Source organism: Neltuma alba, unplaced genomic scaffold, assembly GCF_004799145.2.
Source record: "Neltuma alba isolate B1F8T4 unplaced genomic scaffold, ASM479914v2 tig00013297_pilon, whole genome shotgun sequence".
In the NCBI taxonomy this organism is placed as follows: domain Eukaryota; kingdom Viridiplantae; phylum Streptophyta; class Magnoliopsida; order Fabales; family Fabaceae; genus Neltuma; species Neltuma alba.
Window position 1 is genome coordinate 26,564 of NW_021637579.1, and position 17,877 is coordinate 44,440.

At 32.2% G+C, this 17,877-nt stretch overlaps 2 protein-coding genes across 7 annotated transcripts; both read left to right on the forward strand.

The window, feature by feature from the left end:
- The first annotated feature begins 4,839 nt into the window (after positions 1-4,839).
- LOC114736077 (pentatricopeptide repeat-containing protein At1g12300, mitochondrial-like) lies at positions 4,840-7,556 on the forward strand. The gene is made up of 3 exons (XM_028923857.1): positions 4,840-5,767; positions 6,090-6,857; positions 7,016-7,556. The coding sequence occupies exons 1-2, from the start codon at positions 4,876-4,878 to the stop codon at positions 6,542-6,544; spliced, it is 1,347 nt and encodes a 448-aa protein (XP_028779690.1). The 5' UTR covers positions 4,840-4,875; the 3' UTR covers positions 6,545-6,857; positions 7,016-7,556.
- A 5,929-nt stretch (positions 7,557-13,485) lies between these two features.
- LOC114736074 (pentatricopeptide repeat-containing protein At1g62670, mitochondrial-like) lies at positions 13,486-16,448 on the forward strand. Of its 6 annotated transcripts, none has more exons than XM_028923853.1 (3): positions 13,486-13,493; positions 14,360-15,645; positions 16,179-16,448. In XM_028923853.1, exon 2 carries the CDS (start codon positions 14,360-14,362, stop codon positions 15,629-15,631), a length of 1,272 nt encoding a protein of 423 aa, XP_028779686.1. In that variant the 5' UTR covers positions 13,486-13,493; the 3' UTR covers positions 15,632-15,645; positions 16,179-16,448. The 6 variants fall into 6 exon arrangements, with proteins under 6 accessions (XP_028779686.1, XP_028779689.1, XP_028779687.1 ...); XM_028923856.1 differs by lacking the exon at positions 13,486-13,493 and having other exon boundaries at positions 13,926-15,155; positions 15,370-15,645; XM_028923854.1 differs by lacking the exon at positions 13,486-13,493 and having other exon boundaries at positions 13,926-15,155; positions 15,389-15,645.
- Positions 16,449-17,877: the final 1,429 nt, after the last annotated feature.

Consider the following 17,877-nt stretch of genomic DNA (forward strand, 5'->3'; position numbering starts at 1 on the left):
GAATCTATTCTCCAGAATCACTTTTCCAAACCACGGTTTGGTTTCATCCAAACACACCCTTAGCACGAGAACTTATAGGTGCAAAATTTGCTTGTTCGTGGTATGGAACAGAAAGAGAGCATAACAAATTATTCAATGGACCATGTGCCCAACAGGACAAGCAAGTCGCTGAAAATTCAACTGGTGGAAGATCTTGTTCAAAGACTGATTGCAAAGCGAGCATGCATGTAAAAAGATGGCTTGATGAAAAATGGGTAATACTCTTCCTGTTCTTAATATAAGACCCAATTGTTTAGTTACTTTTGATCCTAAATATAAAACACATTTCTTATATTTATTAATTTTTTCTAAATTACTCCTATGGATACTCCCTCAACCATAATCAAGTAGAAGAGTGAGAAGAGGTATTAAAAAAGATGATTATAGTGTTTTAGAAAATACATGTCATATTTCTTATAATTAACTAACTTACTTAACTTCTTTAATCTAATCAAATTGGTTAAATAGGTCTTATATTAAAAACCGGAGGGGTACATAGTTTTGTGAAGGAGCATGATCCTGAGCTTTTACCAGCTCAAGCTGTCAGTGAGCAAACAAGAAAAATGAATGCGGCAATGGGTAGGCACTTTGCTGAATACAAAACTGTGGTTGGTCTCAAGAGTGAGCCATTTGACAAAAGCTGGAATTTGGGCTCTGAGTCAGGGGATGACAAGTTTCTACTTGAGCTTTTTGGTGCAGATGCATAGTACGAATTCAAACCTCTTTTATGCGGTAGATATTGGTGAGGATCAACATCTGAAAAACTTTCGATGGATTACTGCTAAATGTAGGCATGACTATATGAACTTCTGTGATGTAGTTTCTTTTGACACCATCTATGTTAGAAACAAATATAGGTTTCCTCTTGCACTTTTTGTTGGAGTAAATCTGCACTATCAATTTTTACTGCTTGGGTCTGCCTTAATATCAGATGAAAGTCGTGACATGATGCAAAATATCTGTTGTTTATTATAGATCTTGTTAATAAATTGCAGAAGGTTTTGGTGTTAAAGATCTTGTAGAGGTGGTTGCTTGTATTGTAGTTCTGATTCTTTAGGACTACATGTTCAGTTGTAATCAGAGTGCTGTAGTTTGTCATGAAAATTTTTGAATGCTCTTCATTTCCCATTAGTTCATGTTTTATTATCGTCACTTTCTTTAGCTTCTTTTCCCCGGATAAAATGAGGAATTCCTACATTCACTCCTTGCAATTAAGGTAACTAGTCAAAATTTGTGCTTTAGCAGATGCCATGATGCCTTCTGATTTGAGTTTCCTTTAGTTCCTTGCTCATCTGCAGAGAAGGAACGAATGAAGGACAAAAATCAACATACTTCCTCCCATTTCTTTTAGGTCTTGTTTGGTGCGAAGTATTAAAAATAAAAAATAGGAATTGAAATTGAAAGTACAAAACTGCATTAAATGGTGTTTAGTATGAGTAATTATATGATATTTGGGATTAGATAAACCCATATATGTGGGATTGGGAAATACCATGAGGGGAGATGGTATTCTCCAATCCTATTTATATGGGATTGCCTAATCTCATGTGATAAAAAATCACTCATGCTAAGTATTCTTTTAACATATGTTTTTAACCCCAATCACAATTCTTATCCTTTATTTTCAATACTTCTTACCAAATTCAACCTTATTTCCTCCCTTTCCCCCACCCCCTCGCCCAAAAAAAAAAAAGTGTCTAAATTACTGTAATCGATTTTTGAAGCATAAGAATCAGGTGATAATTTTATGAAGCACAATAGATAATTGATAAATATTAAACGAATGAGTTGCAATTTTTAGAAGCACAGGGTCAAGTGGTACCTCTATTGAGCATATTTGGCAACTGATCCCTCCTTTCTAAAGCCATTTGTCTTATTTTTGAAATTATTACTTGTTAGACTGTTTAAAGTTTTGTCACCAGCATCTTGTCATGAATAATTTAAATTTTAACAATTTAACCCTGCCCCGTGGATTCATAACCTTCTTTATAAAAGAAGATACATGTGGTGTTGAACCAAAAAGTTATTACGTATTGGCAGTTGTGGATAAAGTTTTACAAGAAACAATAAATTAGGTCATGTTAGTATCAAATATCTGTACAGTATATCGGTGGATTGATACTCCAAAAAAATCCTAACTAAATTATATATGATTAAGGTGCAAATTTATTTCAAAAATTTTTACTCGAAAACGTTTGGCACCCAAAATTTTTTTTTTTTTGAGTTTAATATTATTCTTCAAGTTTGAAATCCAGTGTTGGGACTCAGAATATTGAACATAACAAAATTTTCAAGCGTCAAGTACTCAAGATTAAAAGCTTGCCAGATAAATTTGCACCTAAACCTAATTATATATATTAGGCATTTTTTAAAAATCATCGTTTACTTGTGCGTGTCTAAAAGGCAGCTTAAACTAATTCAAGCATTTTAAGTTAAATTATTAATTACTAGATTTTATGTTATATACTGATACATTATATATAGATAAATTTTCTAATCAATGAAACTTGCCATAAACCCTCTCATATATTATGTCGATGCATGTGATCTTTATGCTATTAGTTTAGTGTGCAAATTGTCCGCAGAGAACCTAAAATTTTGGAAAATTATTCACGTATAACTCAGAATTTGATGTTATATACATGGGAAAATAAAATTTAAGAGAGCATATAATTAATGATTAGGGGGTTTATTTATTAGTTGTAAAGGTTGATAATTTTATTTGTGCGTTATTCAAAGTTTAACAGAATTTTGTTTAATTTATCCTAAATGTTGTTTTTTAAAATTATTTTTGTTATTAATTTTTTTCTGAAAATTTTACGTCTTTCCAATTTTATCATTATTAACTATATAATGGTAGAGTTTCCAAAACTATTATGTAGGTTACATTAAACAAGGAAAACGATGGTTTTAGGGGGAAAAATATTTAACGTTGCAAGATTGCCTATATTTTGATGGAAACACTGTTTTCAGAAATTGTCTTCTTTTTTTTTTTTAATGACTGTGAAATTGTCTTATGTTTATGACTAGAGAGTATTTGTATGTGAAAATGACCAAAAAAATGACTGTCAAAATTTGAAATGACCAAATGGACACGTAAATAACTGAAATGATTAAATAGACACGAAGTACTCCTCCGGTCCTAATTATAAGACCCAATTGACTTATTTGAGGAGATTAAGGAAGTAAGTTAAGTTGGTTATTTATAATAAATAAGTGTTGTTATTCCTAACATATCCTTGCTAATTAAGTATATTGGCTAAAACTATCATTATTAGAAGGATTATCTTGGAAAAAATGCATAAATATAAGAGAAAAAATGGATTGGGTCTTATAATTAAGACCAAATAAAAAGTCAAATTGGGTCTTATAATAAGGACCGGAGGAGTATTAATTTGAAATTTTGACAATTCGTTAGAAAGACTAAAATATCCCTAAACCTCTCTGAAGACATGAACAGGTGGTAACTCTCAATACGAAAGTTATAATTCACATTACAAATATTGTCATTATCATTACTAGGATAATAAAATTGACTCCAAATACATGTTACTTGGGTTTGAAAAAAACGAGTTGGAAATGACAATAGCGAATAGTAACTTGCATTATGAAACTTGTAATTCACATTACAAATATTGTCATTATCATTATTAGGATAGCGAAATTGACTCCAAATACATGTTACTTGAATTTGAAATAAACCAGTTGCAAATGGTAATAGCGAGATGGTAACTTTCATTAAAAAAGTTATAATTCACATTATAAATGTTGTCATTATTATTACTGGAATAGTGAAAATGGTTCCAAATACATATTATTTGGGTTTGAAAGAAACGAGTTGCAAATGACAATAGCAAGATGGTAATTCTCATTACGAAAATTATAATTCATATTATAAATATTGTTATTATCATTACCGGAGTAGTAAAATTGGCTCTAAATATGTGTTAGTGGCATTTTAGACTTTCTACCGAATTGTCAAAATTTCATATTGATACCTCGTACTCATGTGATCATTTCAGTTATTCCGTGCCCATTTTGTCATTTTAAATTTTAACAGTTATTTTCTAGTCATTTTTCCTATTTGTATCCCTTTGTACCCACTCACCCAAATTCCCCAATATTGATTTAAAATTTAATAGCAAAACAGAATAATGTGAAAAAAGAAGAAGAAGAAGATGTATTTACTATTTTGTAATAATGTGTTACTTTTGCATTTTTCCGGTCCCATAATATTGTGTTGAAAAAAACATATATGAGGTTGATACATGTATTTAAATAAGTTACCAATATCTAATAATTTTCTTCTTTTTAAGAGCTGTTTTGTTATTTATACTTGACTATTGCTAAAGTAAACTATCAATTATATTATCTTGAATTCTTAATATAAGATCTAGTTAACTAATTTAAAAAGATTAAATAAATTAAATAAATTATTTACTTATTTTTTTTCTGAACTAATTTTCTTAAACCATATATATTATATGTGATTATAAATATATAATCTAATTATACACTCAAATATTTTAGATAGATCATATAATATAAGTTATAATTAAATAAATTATTTAACTTATTTAATATTACTTTTGATTGAAATTTAATGTTAAAATCGACACATATATCTCGTGGCTAAAAGTAAAAAATAGAGACATCCATATCAATAGACCCCACCCCATTTTTCTTTTTGAATGAAATCAAAATGATATAAATAATAATTTGTTTGGAATGGGATATAAATAATAAAATGCCCTGTTTTACTTGATTCTCTTAAAAGTGATAATAAAACCGCCCAATTCTTAGCGGAAGGCTTTGTTGAAGGATCTGAATTTCTGAATGCAACTGAAGATGTCATTTTGCATCGCTCCTTCACGGTATTTCTTCTCCCGATTTCCTTTGTTTTCTGCAGCTTCTACGTCTGCCTTCCTTTTTCCTCCCTCACATGCCCCGACTCTTCATTTCTGTTTCCATTCCAATTCGACAAATCCTCAGAATATTGAAGAGGCCGTCTCTTCTTTTAATCTCTTGCTTCATGTGCGCCCCCAACCCTCGATAATACAAATTACTAAGATCTTAGGAGCTCTTGCAAAGTTGAAACATCATCGAACAGGTATCTCCCTTTTTGCACAAGCGGAATCTAAGGGATTCACGCCATCTCTGGTAACGCTGAGCATCTTGATTAATAGTTACTGCCATTTGGGTCAAATGGCTTCTGCTTTCTCTGCCTTAGGCAAGATTCTTAAGATGGGCTATCGGCCAGATACGATTTCTTTCACCACACTAATGAAGGGCCTTTGCATCAATAATGACGTTGGAAAAGCCTTGGATTTTCATGACGATCTGATAGCAAAAGGATTTCTGTTAAATGCAATTAGCTATGGCACACTGATCAATGGACTATGTAAAAATGGAAAAACAAGAGCTGCTATTAAATTACTCATAAAAATGGCGAGAGGGCCAGTTAAGCCTGACTTAGTTATGTATAGTACGATTATTGATGGCTTTTGCAGGGAAGGACTCATAACTGAAGCTTGTGATTTATTTCATGAAATTATTGATCACGGAGTATCTCCTAATGTTGTAACCTACAGCTCTTTGATATATGGTTTTTGTGTCATGGGTAAAAAGGCAGAAGCTACAAAATTGTTCAATGAAATGATACATCAAGGCATCAACCCTAATGTGTATACTTTTAACATATTGGTCGATGCATTTTGTAAGGAAGGAAGTATGACTAAAGCTCAAGCTTTTGTTGCCATGATGATGAAGTATGGTACAATGCCTGATCATTTTACTTACAATTCTTTAATGGATGGTTACTTTTTGATCAATAATGTTGGTGAGTCAAGAGAATTACTCAATAAGATGGTCAATACTGGTTTGGCTCCTGGTATTATTAGTTATGGCATTATGATTAATGGACTTTGTAAAATCAAGATGGTGGATGATGCGGTGAATCTCTTTAAAGAAATGCGTCATAAAAGCTTGACTCCCAATACTATCATCTATAGTTCCCTTATCGATGGTTTGTTCAAGTCAGGCAGTGCAAGATATTATTTATGAGATGCATGTTAGTGGCCATACTCCTAATATAATATTTTACAGTATTTTATTAGATGGATTGTGCAAAAGTCAACATCTTGACCAAGCAATTGCATTATTTAAGCAAATTGTTAACCAAGGAATTCAGCCTGATACTTACACATATACCATACTTATTGATGGTTTGTGTAAGGGTAACAGATTAAGTGATGCGCAACAGATTTTCCAGCTTCTCTTGGTTAATGGTTATCCTTTGAATGTCCAAGCATATACTGCTATGATCAAAGGACTTTGTAAAGAGGGTTTATATGATGAGGCAAAGGCCTTGCTCTATAAAATGAAAGAGAATGGATGCTTACCTGATGCTATAACTTTTGAAACACTTATTATACCTCTTTTGGAAAAAGGTGAGAATGATGAGGCAAAGAATCTTGTCGACAAATTATTCAGCAAGGTCTCTTGAAATGATAGAAGGTTTGTCACTCTACTCCATATTTTGTGTTACTGGTGTTCATGATGGAAAAGGGTGGCCAATGTGTTTTTTTAGGGGAAAAAGTTTGGCTGTAGTGATGTTTGTAAGGTCATATGTTTTACTTATTTATTTATTACTTTTGTTGTAACTGGTGGTTTCTTTTTTTTTTTTTTTTTATGGCTTTACATGAGCTTGATGGAACATGCTCACACACACTGGCATCTATCACCAAACTGACGCCTAGAATTCCTCTTCTCCCTATAGTAATTCCATCAGATCAGAGCACTAGACATATCTCACTCCTGTAATTCCTCTCCTCTCTCACCTTTGGTTGCTTAGTTTCATCATTTTTGCAAGCGCATCCAAAAAGCTCCATGCACCCTAGACTTTTTCAGGTTCATCACTATTTAAGAGGCCTGCTTAAGCACGAGAATCTATAAATGCAAAATTTGCTTGTTCCAGGTATGGAACAGAGAGAGAGAGCATGGCAAATCATTCAATCGACACATGCCCGACAGAACAAGCAAGATGCTGAAAATTCAACTGGTCGAAGATCTTGTTCTAAGACTGATTGTAAAGCAAGCAAGCATGTAAAAAGAAGGCTTGATGGAAAATGGGTAATGCATAGTTTTGTGAAGGAATGTAATCATGAGCTTTTACCAGCTTAAGCTGTCGGTGAGCAAACAAGAAATTTTTTTGCTGCAATGGCTAGACAGTTCGCTGAATACAAAACCGTGGTTGGTCTGAATTGGGGCCTGGAGTGAGGGGATGCCAAGCTTCTACTTGATTTTTGGGTGCAGATGTGCAGTATGAATTCAAATTTCTTTTGCGCAGTAGATATTGGTGAGGATCAACGTCTCAAAAATCTTTTGTGATGTAGTCTTTTTTGACACCATATGTGTTAGAAACAAATATAAGTTACCTCTTGTGCTTTTTGTTGGAGTAAATATGCACTATCAATTTATACTTGGGTGTGGCTTAATATCAGATGAAAGTTGTAACATAATAGAGAATATCTGTTGTTTATATCGATCTTGTTAATAAATGGTAAAAGGGTTCAGTGGTAAAGATCTTGTAGAGGTGTTTGGTTGGTTGGTTGGTTGGTTGGGTTGTAGTTCTGATTCCCTGGGCTATATGTTTAGTTTTAATCAGGGTATTGTAGTTTGCCATAAAAATTTTCAAATGTTCTTCATTTTCCATTAGTTCATACTTAGTATATCATCAGTCTTTTGCTTCTTTTCTCCTATATGAAAGGAGAAATTTCTACATGTACTCCTTGAAATTAAGATAACTAGTCAAAATTTGTGCATTAGGGGATGCCATTATGCATTCTGATTGGAGTTTCCTTTAGTTCCTTGCTCATATTTTCCTGGCACTGATGATGACGTGCCATTATAGAGGGGGATTGATGAAGGACAAAAGTCAATATATGACATAACTGTAATGGCTTTGATTCATTTTTTTATTTGTGACTTGCATGTTAAACTCTGAAAAAAATTAAGCCTTTACAAATTACTCATCCAGTCCTAAATATAAGACCTATTTGGTAGTGTAAATTTAGTATTCTTTTTGTAGTGTAATTTACACTATAAAAGGGGTTTTATATTTAGGACCGGAGAAGTATATTCATATGCTATTTGATACCTTGGACCTTTTGGATAAGCATACAGTCTTACTTTTTTTTTTTTTAGGACTGTGAAATTGTCTTATGTTTATAACTAGAGAGTATTTGTATCTCTTTGTACTCACTCACCCAAATTACCCAATATTGATTTAAATTTTAATAGCAAAACAGAATACTGTGAAAAGAGAAGGTCTCATTACTCTTTTGTAATAATGTGTTACTTTTGTATTTTTCCGGTCCCATAATATTGTGTTGGAAAAAAAGATATGAGGTTGATACAAGTATTTAAATAATTTACCAATATCTAATAATTTTCTACTTTTTAAGAGTTGTTTTGTTATTTAAACTTGACTATTGTTAAAGTAAACTATCAATTATATTATCTTAAATTTTTAATATAAGATCTAATTAACTAATTTGAAAAGATTAAATAAATTACTTACTTATATTTATTTTTTTTTCAAACTAATTTTCTTAAATCATAAACTAATACATAATATGTGATTATAAATATATAATCTAATTATCCACTCAAATATTTTAGATAGATCATATAAGTTATAATTAAATAATTTATTTAACTTGTTCAATCTTACTTTTGATTGAAATTTTAATTTTAAAATAGACACATATATCTCGTGGCTAAAAGTAAAAAATACAGACATCCACGTCAATAGACCCCACTCCCATTTTACTACCTTTGGTCCTAAATATAAGAGTTAGTTGATTAATTTGAGTAGATTAAAAAAATAAGTTAAGTCAGTTATTTGTAATAAATAAATATTATCTTTTCTAAAATATTCTTACTAATTAAATGTATTAACTAGAACTACTATTATTAGAAGGGTTACCTTAAAAAAATACATAAATATGAGAGACAAAGTATATTGGGATCTTATATTTAGAACCAAAATAAAAATTAAACAATACTTTATATTAAGGACCATAGGTAGTAAATAATAATTTTTTGGAGTGAGATATAAATAATAAAATGCCTTGCTTTACTTGATTTTTTTAAAAGTGATACATAAACAAATAATAATAATTCTCATATATGAATACGATTCAAATTGAAACCAAATTATGATGGCAGAAAAAATTGAAACCAAATGAGAACATTCTTCAACTTAAGCTACAGTAGATTGAGGTAAGAAAATAACTTATAATAGATAAACATAAGGAATAAATTACTTAGAATTAAAATAATTTCCTTCGTGACTTCTTTTTTTATTTGGCATTATTTACTGCCTCGAAAAACTAATACCAGTAGTAAAATGTTAAACTCCTCCGTCCCCTATAAGATTCAATTTTTTAAATAGGTATGTTCTTTTTTATAAAAAATTTTTGAATTTATCAGAGCATTTAATATATTATTACCTATTTTATCGCTAATTTAATACATTTAATATATTTTTTTATTTATTTCACTATTGTTCTTTCACATCTACCCATTTATATATAGGAGTATATTTAAAAAAAATTGTATTTGCTACATATTAATTATTTTTAACTAATTTTAACTGTTTTCTTAAACCGTATAATTTAGTTAAAAAATTATATGATTGATTTTTACTATTACTCTTTCACATTTACCTATTTATAACTATTTTCACATCTACCCATCTTAAACCGTATGTTTTTGGTAGAAGCATCTAATCCATAAGCATTAAGTGACAGTTCTAAGAAGATGAGTGGTCATTAAGAAACAAAAGCTGTAACTTCAGGTAAGCTTTAGTATTAATGGTTTTGGTAGCAACAAGCCTAAAGCACTCTAGTAACTTAAAGGAGCATGCCTTGAAAAAAATGTCAAACTTATAGCGGCATAATTGATAATTCATAACTACAATATCAGTAAGCCTTATGTTCATCATGTATACTATATAATGTTATTATACTCTATGCATTACAACTCTATAAACATAACAACTCTATAAACATAATTAAGTATCTGTATGAGCTTTACTTATCTTTATAAGATTAAGGATCATATGCTTGACTATCCTAAATAACACCTTTGGCATCCTTCTTGTTTTTTTTCCCTTTTATATGGGTATTTGACTAGGTTAGATTCGATCAAAGTTGGGCCCAATTTAATTAACTTTTACAAAGACCTTTTTTGCATTCACATGGACTATGACTCGAACTTAAGAACTCGTGCTTGAACAGCTAAAGTCTCTTTCACTATGATCAACACCTATTGTTTTTCATTTTTTTTTCTTTTAAATGTCTAAATTACTAAATGAATTTTTTGACGCACAAGGACAAGGGTGAAGTGATAATTTTATGAAGCACAATTGATGGTTGATAAATACTCCCTCTGTTCCTTATTATAAGAGACATTTAGTGCTTGTGGCATGTTCCTATATATAAGAGACACTTAAAAGTTGTCTCTACCTTTTTGTGTTGATTTCCTATTTTACCCATATTTATTGTCTCAAACTCACACTCTCTCTCCTTCCCACTTCTCTTTCTTTTAATAAATTACTATTGTTCTCTCTCATGTTCTCTCTCCTTATTAATGAGGGCATTTTTAGAAAAAAAATTATACTTTTTACATATTAATTGTTCTTAACTAATTTTAAATGTTTTTTTTATCAACGTAATTCGGTTATTCGTCTCTTATAATAAGGAACGGAGGGAGTATTGAACAAATGAATGGCAATTATGATAATTGATAAATATTAAACAAACACTTTCTGAGATTCTTGTAAGCACCATCTTTTTACACGTTTTGTTTCTCATCCGAATTGGGTAGAACTTATATTGTTAGTTAGTTATTGAATGAAATGGACAATTAGAAATGGGAAATCAGTTCATTTCTTCACTGATCAATGGCTCCTCCCTGATAAGTCTTTAAAATCCGTGTGTAGAAAACCTCTGACTTTGGAAGGAGAGCAAAATAAAGTTGCTGACTGGATTGGTTTTGGTGCTTGGGGTGCCTAGTTCCTATCATTCCCAGTGAAATCTTACCAACACTTATTTCCATGCTACGTCCAATGCTTGAAGCTGGTGAGGATGCTCTTTCTTGGAATGCTACGGGGTTTTTATGTGGATTGCTTTTAGTAACAGATTGCCTGCTAATGTCTGGATAAACCTTTGGTCCTCTACTTCAGCTTTTCGACCCTAGGTATTTATCTTCTTTTTTCGCTGTTCATATTCATGATTGATTTGCTTTAAATCTGAAAAGAGATTTTGGTGTTCATGCCTTGGGAAACTGGGATTTAAGTTGGGGGTGTAACCACTCAGAAACTTTGGAAATGGAGGAATGAAGCTGTCTTTAAGACTGATTTCTCTAGACCTTTGGAGCCTGCCTCTTCTATTACTGGGAAACTGAGAAAAGTTTTGTTCATTTGCAGAAAATTGACTTAGTTAAATTGTCTAACTCCCCAACGAAAGGAAGAGTGGCGGACGAGTGAGTAACGCATAAGAATCTGCCCTTATAGGAGGGAACAATAGCTGGGAACCGCTGCTAATACCCCGGAGGCTGAGGAGCCAAAAAGGAAGATTCCATCCGAGGAGGGGCTTGCATCTGATGTATTACTCAAAACTGAAAAAAGTTTTGTTCATTTGCAGAATATTCACTTTGTTCAATTGTCCAACTCCCCACGGCATGCGTGGCAACGTCAACCCTTGAATTGGGTTAAATTAAATGTTGATAGAGTGATGTCCTCTTCTAGAAACCGAGCTAGTTGTGGGGGTGGTTTTAGAGATCATATGCGCTCGTGGACTGTGGAATTTTCTCATAGCCTTCGCATTTGTAGTGCGTTTGAAGCAGAGCAATGGGCTGCTCTCAAGGGGTTGCTAATGATTGCCTGGGATTAGATTCCGCCACTCTCAGTTTATTTGCTGTTTTAGGGCCTTAGCCCCCTTCTGTATCCCGAAAAAAAAAATCTAGTAATTTGCCTACCGTGGTATTTTGAAGAGATAATTCTTAGCGTTCGTAACCCAAATATATATATATATATGGACAAAACTTATATCAAGTTACTTAAGTCAAGTATGTCAAGTTAGCCAATCAAACTATGACAGCTAAATTAATTTTACACATCATTATTTAATCCCAAAATAACTCTTAAACACCGTTAAAATAAGGCTGACAAAATATCCTCTTCTTTTTTTTTTTGGTTCAGTGACAAAAAATATCTTTTCTTCTAAACGCCATAAAATTTCTTATATGTCCAAGCAACTCTAGTCACTGATTCATAAACACTTTATTTCTCCTTATTAGAAAATATGAAAGGGAATGGTGCTTCCTCCCTTTTTTTAAAAAATCCTATCTCAACAGCATAAGAAGATTCACAATGAAGATTTATGACTGATTCAATCAATATATGAAATCAAACTAAAAAACAGTTCAGAACTGTTTGGAGCAGGCAGGTAAAGGAATCTGACTATGATGGATAAATTCTATAAGTCAAAAAGCAATTTGTAGCCCATAGGCCAATTCGTGCATCCTCTCCCTCATTGGTTGTGTTGTTGTCAGTTCGAGTCACGGCCAATTCTACTCACCAGCTAGTGTATTAATGGCCGCTGCAAGTTCTTACTTTGTGATCATAAATGTATAATCTAATGATACACTCAAATATTTCATATAGATTATATAATATAAGTTATAGTTAAATAATTTATTTAACTTATTTAATCTCATTTTAATTGAAATTTTAATGTTAATATAGACACATATATCTCGCGACCAAAAGTTAAAAAGCAGAGGCATCCATTTCAAGAGATCCCCACCGCCTTTTCTTTTTGAATGAAGTCAAAATGATACAAATAATAATTTTTTTGACAACGATATAAATAATGAAATGCCTTGGTTTCCTTGCTTCTTTTAAAAGTGATACATAAATTAAAAATAATAATTATCATATATGAATATGATTAAAATTGAAACCAAATCAGAATACTCTTAAAATTAACCTATAATAAATTGAGGTAAAAAATTAACTTATAAAACTTAGGTTGGCAAAAAATGTAGGCAAGACCTGCAAAAATAACAAGAATGTGGTTCAAGTCGTGTCCGAGAACACTGTCTTTAAGAGTTATTCCGCCACACAGGTTAGAATAAAATACGGCACTCCCTAAGATTAAACGAACCCTTCTTGCGTGGAGCAAGGTAACAGAACAGCAGAAATTTAAAACTCAAAGAAAAAAGAGAAAGAAGAAGAGCTCGGGGATAGAACTCGACACACACTGACCATGCACCACGCATCGCCTTTTATAGGCAGATGATATGTGACCTTTGGGCTACCATAATGGTGATTAAAAATGATTTTAATAACAATTAAATGAGCGGTTTTTAAACAATTAATTAAGGTGAATTAAAACATATATTAAGGCACTGAATATGATTTATGAAAAAATAAAACCGACTAATTAAAATACATAAATGTTTCAACCGTCATCTCTAACGGTCAGTTCTAAAAACTTCTCTTCTCAATAATTTTATTAGTTCAAACTCACATCTTAGTAAACGCTACTAAGGTTTTCTCAATCTTGAGTAATATTGAACTTCTTTTGACACACTTGTACATTGAAACTCCAACAAAAAAAAACTATAAAACTTAGGCTAGCGAAAAAATTACTCAGGATTAAAATAACTTCCTTACTAATTCTTTTTTTATTTGGCATTATTGCTGTCTCGAAAAGCTAATACTAAAATGTTACATACGGCAAAACCTATCCGAAGAAAATTTCGGTGCGTCTCTGGTGGCAAGCACGCCTTCGTCTTCCTCGTTGAATTCTTTGGTCGAGGATCTGAATCTGAATTCTGAATGCAACTGAAGATGTCATTTTGCAGAGCTCCTTCACGGTACGTCTTCTTCCGATTTCCTATGTTTTCTGCAACGTCTACATCTACCTTCCTTCTTTCTTCCCTGCATGCCTTTACTCCCCATTTCTGTTTCCGTTCCAAGTGTACGAATCCTCAGAACATTGAAGAGGCCGTCTCTTCTTTTAATCGCTTGCTTCATGTGTGGCCCCAACCCTCGATAATACAAATTAATAAGATCTTAGGAGCTCTTGCAAAGTTGAAACATCATCGAACAGCTATCTCCCTTTTTGCACAAGCGGAATCTAAGGGATTCACGCCATCTCTGGTAACGCTGAGCATCTTAATTAATAGTTACTGCCATTTGGGTCAAATGGCTTCTGCTTTCTCTGCCTTGGGCAAGATTCTTAAGATGGGCTATCAACCAAATACGATTGCTTTGACCACACTAATGAAGGGCCTTTGCATCAATAATGACGTTGGAAAAGCCTTGGATTTTCATGACGATTTGATAGCAAAAGGATTTCAGTTAAATGCAATTAGCTATGGCACACTGATCAATGGACTATGTAAGATTGGGAAAACAAGAGCTGCTGTTAAATTACTCATAAAAATGGCGAGAGGACCAGTTAAGCCTAACTTAGTTATGTATACTATGATTATTGATGGCTTTTGCAGGGAAAGACTCATAACTGAAGCTTGTGATTTATTTCATGAACTGATTGATCATGGAATATCTCCTAATGTTATGACCTATAGCTCTCTCATAAACGGTTTTTGCGTCCTTAATAAATGGCCAGAAGCTGCCAAAGTGCTTAATGAAATGATACTTAAGGGCGTCAACCCTGATGTTTGGACTTTTAATATATTGGTCGATGCATTTTGTAAGGAAGGAAGTATGACTAAAGCTGAAGCTCTTGTTGCCATGATGATGAAGTATGGTACAAAGCCTGATCATGTTACTTACAACTCTTTGATGGATGGTTACTTTTTGTTCAATAATTTCCTTGAGTCAAAAAAACTATTCAACAAGATGGTCAATAGTGGTTTAGCTCCTGATATTATTAGCTATACCATTTTAGTTAATGGATTCTGTAAAATGAAGATGGTTGATGAGGCCATGAATCTCTTCAAAGAAATGTGTCGCACAAGCTTGACTCCGGACATTGTCACCTACTGCTCCCTTATCGACGGTTTGTTCAAGTCAGGTAGAATCTCTGATGTTCAAGATATTATTTATGAGATGCATGTCAGTGGACATACTCCAAATATAATATTTTACAATATCTTATTAGATGGACTTTGCAAAAGTCAACATCTTGACCAAGCAATTATATTATATAAGCAAATTGTTAATCTAGGAATTCGGCCTAGTACTTACACATATACCATACTTATTGATGGTTTGTGTGAGGGTAACAGGTTAAATGATGCATGGCAGATTTTCCAGCATCTTTTGGTTAATGGCCATCCATTGAATGTGCAAGCATATAATGCTATGATCAAAGGACTTTGTAAAGAGCGTCTGTATGATGAGGCAAAGGGCTTGCTCTATAAAATGAAAGAGAAAGGATGTTCACCTGATGCTATAACTTTTAAAACACTTATTATCCCTCTCTTGGAAAAAGGTGAGAATGATGAGGCAAGGAATCTGATTGATGAATTATTCGTCAAGGTCTCTTGAAATGATAAAAGAAGGTTAGTCACTCTACTCCAAGTATGTGTCACTTGTGTTCATGATGAAAGAAGTTGACAAATTTGTTTTTTCTGGAAACAATTTGTTTGCTCTACTCGCTGATTGCAATTTAATTTTTTTTTTTAGTCATATGTTTTGTGTGTGTATACTCCTCTAATCCTAAATATAAGACCCTTTTTGTAGTGTACGCTACAAAAAGGGTCTTATATTTAGGACCGGGTGAGTATTACTTTTGGTTTTACTGGTGGTTTCTTTTTGTTTTTTTTGTCTTGACAAAGTTTGATGCAAGGCACTCACACGAGCATCTATCACCAAAATGACACCTAGAATTCCACTCCTCCCTATAGTAATTCCATCAAATCAGAGCGCCAAACGTACTTCACTCTAATAATTCCTCTCCTCTCACATCTTTAGTTGCTTAATTTCAAGCGCATGTGTCCCGGGGGGGGGGGGGGAATTAAGTTACCTCTTCTGGTTTTTGTTGGAGTAAACCTGCATTATCAATTTATACTGTTTGGTTGTGCCTTAATATCAGATGAACCTGCTGCTGCTTGTTCTTGGCTGAAAGCAGTTGGTCGCCAGGCTCCAGAAGTGGTCATCATTGATCTTGACAAGACATTAAAGACAATTATTTTAAATGTCTTTCCTAATGCTCATCACTGATCTTTGAGAAGAGGTGGTCAAAAATTGTTGATAGGTTTGAGCTCTGCGAGGATGAATGCAAGCAGTCATTGTATGATAGTTGCGACATACTCCTCTGGTCCTATTTATAGGGCAGAGAGAGAAGGTATTTTTTGATCTTATTTATAGGGCACTGAGAGAAATTTTTTGTGTGGATGTACAATTTTACCCCCATTTATTATTGTGTTGATTTTGTTTATATGAGGTATAATGTATATTAAATAGGGATAAAGTTGGAATGTCATTAAATTTTAAATGATAATTAATAAAGTTTAAGGTTTTTTTTTTGTCTGTGTGAAATATGTTGGAAGTGCCTTATAAATAGGATTAGAAAAGTAATACAGAATACCTGCTGTTTATTATAGATCTTGTTAATAAATGGTAGAAGGGTTTAGTTTTAAAGATCTTGAAGATTTGGTTGGTTGTATTCTTGTTTTGATTCTTTAGACGCCAAGTTAAGTTGTGATCAGTATTGTAGTTTGTCATAAAAATTTTCAAATCTTCTTCATGATTCTTTATATGTGACTTTGTTAAACTCTAAAAATTAAGTATTGACAAATTACATTCATATGCGATTTGATACCCTTGGGTCTTTAGGATGAGCATGTTGTTGGGTTGGTTCAAGGATTTATTTTTGGGTTTAGCCGTGGCTTCCTCTTCCTCCTTTTCTTTACTGTGTGTTTTTTGTACAAGCATTCAGTCCATGGTGATGAATTTTGGAAATTGGATGTACAATTGACAGCTTTAAGCCTTGCTTAAAATATATGTGCTACATCCCCTCCCTTAAATTTTCTTTTTTCATTTTAAATTAAAAAAAGAATTATTAGCTTTTTTACCATGGATGACAACTTTTTTTATCTGGTACCTAGCAGATAAGAAGAGCATTGATATTTTTTCCCCCAAGGGCTAGCACTTTCTAGCTTTCGCTAGATCCTACCCACATTGACATCTAGTTTATATCATAGCTAAATGGTTTAATTGCATTTTTAGTCTTTTGATTTTGATTTTATACAATGTTTTAATTTGTTTTTTTTAACTTTAAAAAGTATATTTTTAGTCTTTCTATCCTATGATTATAAATAAAAAATGATGATATTGAGATTTTAAATGGTAATAAAATATTCTGAAGTGCTAACATCTTAAGTTTAGTTTTCAAGAAAATCATGATTATTATAAAAAAAAAATTTAACACTAAAGATTTTAGAAATAACTAAAAATATACTTTTTTAAGTTAAGAGACAATGTTAAAACTTTGAATAAAGTTAAATAAATTGATAAAAATTCAAAGATTAAAAATATTAAAATATTAAATTCAAAAAATTTGTTTGTTAAAACGGGGTACAAACCCCGGGGGGGTTATGGTCCCTGATGGAATGGAATTTGCAATTCATTTTTCAACCTCCAAACTTAAATATAAAGCAAAAAAAAGTATTCCAAATGTCCATATTGATTTAAATTTTAATAATAAAACAGAATAATGTTGTGTTCTTCATTTAAAAAAGAAAATCTCATGAGTATTTATCATAAGAGTAAAATATTCTGATCTCTTTTGC

Bases quoted from the DNA above. Each gene is read 5' to 3' on its own strand.
- LOC114736077 (XM_028923857.1), top strand. From the start codon at position 4,876: ATGCAACTGAAGATGTCATTTTGCATCGCTCCTTCACGGTATTTCTTC. The intron at 5,768-6,089 runs GTATGACTAAAG...AGGCAGTGCAAG, and splicing joins TGCATTTTGTAAGGAAGGAA to ATATTATTTATGAGATGCAT.
- LOC114736074 (XM_028923850.1), top strand. From the start codon at position 13,952: ATGCAACTGAAGATGTCATTTTGCAGAGCTCCTTCACGGTACGTCTTC.